Here is a 5,653-nt window from a genome sequence, read left to right as displayed (position 1 = left end):
GAAGAGCTAGATAATTGGAAATTAGTAACTTAAGATGGAAGAAATCAGGTTAGTTTCACAAGGAAAGGAGGGAAGAAAAGCATCGATGAAGAGTGCGCTCCTCCGATACTTCAGATCACCTGGATTTCACCAGAAAAACAAGAGCAAGAACAATGTACTAATGAAGGTCCATACCATTGCAAGGGTGAACGGCATTAATGTAATTTCCCAATCAACTCAGGAAGACAATGAGATTGTTAGGATGAACATTTTAGTGAGAGAAGAAGATCTGGAGCATATTCTGGAACATATAAGAAACACGAACACCACCACCACCACCACCGCCAACAATAATGACAAGAATAATAGTACTGACAATGATGTAGATGACTATGAAGAAGTATCAGCAACATTATCGATAGAGGAGCGCCTAAATTTGTTGAGAAAAAAGCTTAAGCGCCAGAATACTTGGAGTCCTGCTCTGCAAACTATCCCAGAAGAAATTTCGCCTAATTAACTTTTCGTACGTGTTAATTACTTTTATGTATTTAACATTCGTCTCTCACTGTAAATTGCTTTTGTTCTTCCTAAATGTAATTAATAATAAGTTTGTCTGGTTATAATCATTGCTTGATTACAAAGTTTTTAAATCTAATTAAAGCTTCAACTATCGAAAGAATTTTGTGTTGTTATATATACGTGGTATGTTATTAGTTATTACAATATCGTAATATCCTATAACACGAGCTAATCCTTCAAGTGATAGCAGGAATAGTGTTGTATATGGTAATGGAATTTTGGACCCCTCCAGGAACTGGTTTTTTAAAGTTGAACTAGAAAACGTACCCGCGCTTTGCTGCGGGACTTATTATTACAATTACATTAGGGATTATTATGCATCATTCGGATAATCAAATTTTATTCAGCTAATGTCAGTGGTGGAAATTGTTTGGCAGAGTAATTGCTTGTATAGACAATAATATTGTTGATCCCATAACATTACTTGGTAGAATCTTTGCGCAAACTGATTTGAATTCATTGATTACGGTGGAGAAATTGGAGAAAGCTGTACTTTGATCTCAAAGAGTGTGCAAAGACAACTACACCGGAATGAGCTTGAGATTCAATTAGGATATAACTTCAACCTGTTTTATGACCAATTGAATCTCAAACTCAAAATCCTTTCAAGGTCAAGTACACCTTACCAACTACCTTTTAAGGTCAAGTACACATTACCCAAATTTCTTGACCCCAATCAATAAGTTGAAATGAAACTTGGTGTGTGAGAACTCTTTGATGGAAGTTAATCAATAAGTTGAAATGAAACTTGGTGTGTGAGAACTCTTTGATGGAAGTTGGTCTGAACAAATTGAGCCAATGAAAAAGCACATTGAGATTTCTTTTGTGTAAGACTTTAGTGGCTTCATGTTCCACACCTTTTTGCTGGATATAAGTTAGCTTCTGGTCTTGTTATTAGCTTCCAGTTTCTCCAAAGTGGTTGTTTTGGCTGCGATAACATAGAAGTATTATCAAAGATGCTATACAGTATGCAATATTAAAAGCAGGAAAAATGTTATAAAATAGTTCATGTATGATTCTTAGCTGAAATGTTAAGATGGTGAGGTAGTACAGCAAAAGATTAAAGCAGTTTGATTCGGCATGTAAAAGTTTAGTGTGAAGTTAATCTACTTGAGACACGATTATATCTTAAGATAAGTACAATTTATGTGCAATTTGATATGAATTTATTTTCAGATTGTAAGAGTGGGAAAAGAGATATGCACCTTTATCCGAGAGTGAGCTTACACTGTGCTCAATCCTCTGTTTGAGTCTATTGCATATAGTTGTTTCTGCATATTTTGGAAGAACAACAAAAGCTTGAGAATATATATTAGGTGTTGATGATTACATGTCTAAAATAAATAATTTGTGTTAAATTAAGACAAATTCACCGGGAAAAACACAGAAACCTGATATTATGGTGTACCACACCATCAAGTCCATGATTCCATGAATTAGAAGACCCTTTGAAGTATCCTTTCTACTGAATCAATTTACTAACTTTAGAAGCATCCATAAAATCATTGACTGGTTGCACCGGAATCAATTGCAGTGCAGAACCTGAAAGAGAGATAAAAAAAGTCTCTCTCTCTCTCTCTCTCTTTTCAATTAGGAAAAAGAAAAAATATCACATTCCCAAAGATTTTAACTTTACTCGTGTTGTATAAGTCCGTGAATTGTAGTACTTTTTCCTTCATACCAATTTCAAAGATCATACCAAAATTTTGCTGGCTGGTTACTTCAATGCTTTTTAACTTTACATGAAAAAAATATTTATGTCCTTTGAGTTTGATAAGAAATTAACAAAAAGAAAAGAAGAGCAATGTTTTTTTAGTGTTTTTTTAGTAAATTTCTGATTTAAAGTTTGTACAGATTCATTCAATTCCACATCTTAGTCGCAAATACAGACTCAGATCAGTAGGTTTTTATCAGTAGAAATATTTTCTAAGTGTTAATTCGCAGGTAACATTTAGAAATGAAGTATATCAAATTGAATTCACTGTAACAGAAAGGTTTGTTGACTGCAGTCCAACCTGCCATAGTTTCCTGCAGACACGGACATGTCTTTAGTTTTCTCTGCTAATGCCACCATGTACTCCACTGTTTTCTTGCCTGCACTTTTAGAGTATCTTTTGCTGCATATGGTACAGAAAAAATGAATGAAGATATACTCTCTTTAATCAAAACCTCCGAGCCCAAATCCTAAATCAATCATATATGAAGACTTGTACTAATTTTGAAGAAATTTTTTGATAAAGTTCAAGTCCATACCTCTCAAGAAAGCTGATCCCTGAGCTTATCCATGCAAGGAAGATCCGAGCTTGAGCACGAAGCACCAGACCTTTCACCCTTCTTCTCATCTTCCTCCTGTTTTCTTTTCTACATTCACAACAACAATTTCAGGGTCTATCTTCTCGTTCTCACTCTGCCCATCAAAATACTCAAATTTCAGTAAAAAAGAACAATGAAAGGAAGAATTGAGCATTTAAATTTCAAAACAGGGAAGAAATCAAGAAAACCCAAAATGGTCTGTACCTTCTTTTGTAGTTTCTTCATTATCAAGGTCAAGAGCAGCCACTGGGATTGAAACCGGGCTCTTTCACTAAACTCTCCGCTTTCTGAACACCGTATAACCGAAGAACATCCAAATATAAAACTCAGACTACCAAACAAAGCCAAATCACATACACTAATCTAATCAAAAATCACAAAACAAATCCATGAAATCAAGGAAGCCACCGTATAACCGAAGAACATCCAAATCCTACCAAGAACAGAAACCCAACTCTTCTCTTACTTTTGCTGAAAAGAAAACCACAAAATCCGAACCCAGGTTAATTGAAAACTACTTAGATTAGTTCTGAACAGGAACAACAAACTGGAGCTCAAACAAATTCAAACCCATCACCGTATAATCATGGAAAAACTGAGAGACCAACAAAAAAAGTAAATCAAACAAATTCAAACCCATCGTAGAATACCTGGGATGATCAGTTCACTCAATTTCTGTTCCAATCGACCATCGACTTCTTCCCGTCTCCCTCGTCTTCAGTCTCAAACTCTCTCTCTATCCCTAGATAGATATAACGCAGCCCTGCAGCTCTCTCTCTTTCTCTCACGCTATTTCTCTCTCAAACTGAAGCTCTGTCTATTTACCTCTCGGTGGAGTGAGAGTGTGAGACACGATACCACTTAGCAGGACCCCAGGTGTCAAAGCAAAAGATACACACACTGTGTGAAGCGAAGAACAAAGACACGAAAACTTTGAAACGATATACAGGTGTCGGGAAAAGAAAGATGAAGCAAGGACAACGTCGTCTTTTCAGCCAGCACCGGCTCGGCTGGAGCCGTCACTGTTCATAAGCCGATGAACAGTGACTTGACAATTAGTATATAGTAAATGTGGATGGATCATTCATCACTTCTACTAATTATGAGGGTATCGGAGGGGTTGTCTGAAACCAGAAGGGAGAGTTCAAAGTTGGTTTTTCAATTTGACAACAATTCATAGCGTCAGTGCCCTTACATATTGAGCTTTTGTCAATTTTATCAATTAAGCATGGGGTTGAGTAGTGACGGAACCAAGAATTAAAATTGGGATGGGATAAATTTATCTTATGCTGTCAAGAAAAATTCTTCTTAAAAGTTCGGCAAAGTCTATTCTGTTTTGATGGAATATCTCAACTATATAACACTTGTTAAACACATCTAATATTCATTTTTACAACTTCAACAAGATCATATATATATAAAAATGTCATCTAAAATAAGAAAATGATTAAATATTATAGGGTTTCGTCGTTTCAATCCCTGACGTTCGAATTTCACCTAAAAACTCCTCGAACTCTCAATTTCCTCACAATTAGTCCCTGCCGTCGAGCTCCGTCCAAATTGTCTGTTAAATTACTGACTGGCATCCATTTCACTCTAAAATGTCTATTTTACCCTTAATTACTTTTTTTTTTTTTAATTTCTCTTTCTCTGTTTTTTTTTTCCTTTTTCCTTTTCTCCTCATCTTCTTCCAGACAGTCTCTCCTCCACTATTTATCTGCATCTTCTTCTTCCAAAAATAAACCCAGCTCTCTCCATCTTCTTCTTTGGACATGAATATGCCTAGCAAACTCAACATAATCTAAAACGAACTCCCTCCCAAATCTTTAACACCAACACCACTAGAATTCCCCTCATGTTAGCCAAATAGTCACCCTCAAGTATAAGGGGTACAAGTAATAGTATAAGGATTTAAGAAAGGTTGTTGAACCCACGAGGATTGAATTCCTTTTACTAGCTAGGGCGTGAACCAAAGGAGAGCTAGAATATGCAAATGTACAATCACAAACCTAAATTCACAAGGAAATCTAGGCTCATGGTGAGTATGTGCAAGATGGAGTAGTGATTTGATTTTGATTTTTGAAGATAGTTTTGAATTGAAAACAACTAGATGCTCAAATGTAAACTAAATTACTCTAAACTAAACTAGTGGTCAAATGGATGAAAGTTAGGATTTAGATTGTCTACCACTAACCTCCCTTGCAAGTATTGATGCATTTCTATATGAATGATGCTAAATTAATTAACCAATTTCTCTCTTTGCATCTCTTTCGGGTATGACAAGGGACATGCTCCTTTTGTGATATCAAGCAACCCCTCTCGGGTGTAGTACTTAACTACTTAAGTCATGCATTTCAATCCGGTTAGGTATCTAGTGCATTACCCTAAGTGCATAAAATTTAGAGATGAAGAAATCATGCAAACCAACCAAGCTTATCTCTAAGTGATTGTAATTCACAACCCCTACATGCACACCTAGTGTGCTTTCATGCTTTAACATTCAAAGGTTACCAATCTCTAAACAATATATCATGATATGGCAAACACACATACTCAAAGTGGTAAGGTCTAAGCATATGCGTTCAACTCTTGAACTAGCATGTAGGCATGTTAAAGAAAATTGCATCACATCATATTATAGCATCAATCCATACAAGATTGGCCAGGGACAAAGTAACTACTCACTCATAATCATACAAATTAACATCAAATCTAAAATACATCAAGGAAAATTAAGGAGTTTAAGGAAAGAATGAACTAGTTGAAGCTTGACAAATTGATG

General features: G+C 35.7%; 1 protein-coding gene across 10 annotated transcripts; it reads right to left on the bottom strand.

Moving 5' to 3' along the window:
• Positions 1-880: 880 nt before the first annotated feature.
• On the bottom strand, positions 881-3,787 carry LOC133739085 (uncharacterized). 10 transcript variants are annotated; one of them, XM_062166805.1, is made up of 8 exons: positions 3,522-3,787; positions 3,280-3,342; positions 3,076-3,158; positions 2,812-2,965; positions 2,574-2,675; positions 1,950-2,023; positions 1,764-1,829; positions 881-1,486 (listed from the first exon to the last, which is right to left on the bottom strand). In XM_062166805.1, the coding sequence occupies exons 4-8, from the start codon at positions 2,898-2,900 to the stop codon at positions 1,434-1,436; spliced, it is 384 nt and encodes a 127-aa protein (XP_062022789.1). In that variant the 5' UTR covers positions 2,901-2,965; positions 3,076-3,158; positions 3,280-3,342; positions 3,522-3,787; the 3' UTR covers positions 881-1,433. The 10 variants fall into 10 exon arrangements, 7 of the variants coding, with proteins under 7 accessions (XP_062022789.1, XP_062022792.1, XP_062022791.1 ...); XM_062166808.1 differs by having other exon boundaries at positions 2,812-2,919; XM_062166807.1 differs by having other exon boundaries at positions 3,309-3,342.
• Between the last annotated feature and the right edge of the window lie 1,866 nt (positions 3,788-5,653).

This window comes from Rosa rugosa, chromosome 3 (genome assembly GCF_958449725.1).
Source record: "Rosa rugosa chromosome 3, drRosRugo1.1, whole genome shotgun sequence".
Classification (NCBI taxonomy): Eukaryota; Viridiplantae; Streptophyta; class Magnoliopsida; order Rosales; family Rosaceae; genus Rosa; species Rosa rugosa.
This window is presented reverse-complemented; position numbering and strand designations above follow the sequence as displayed.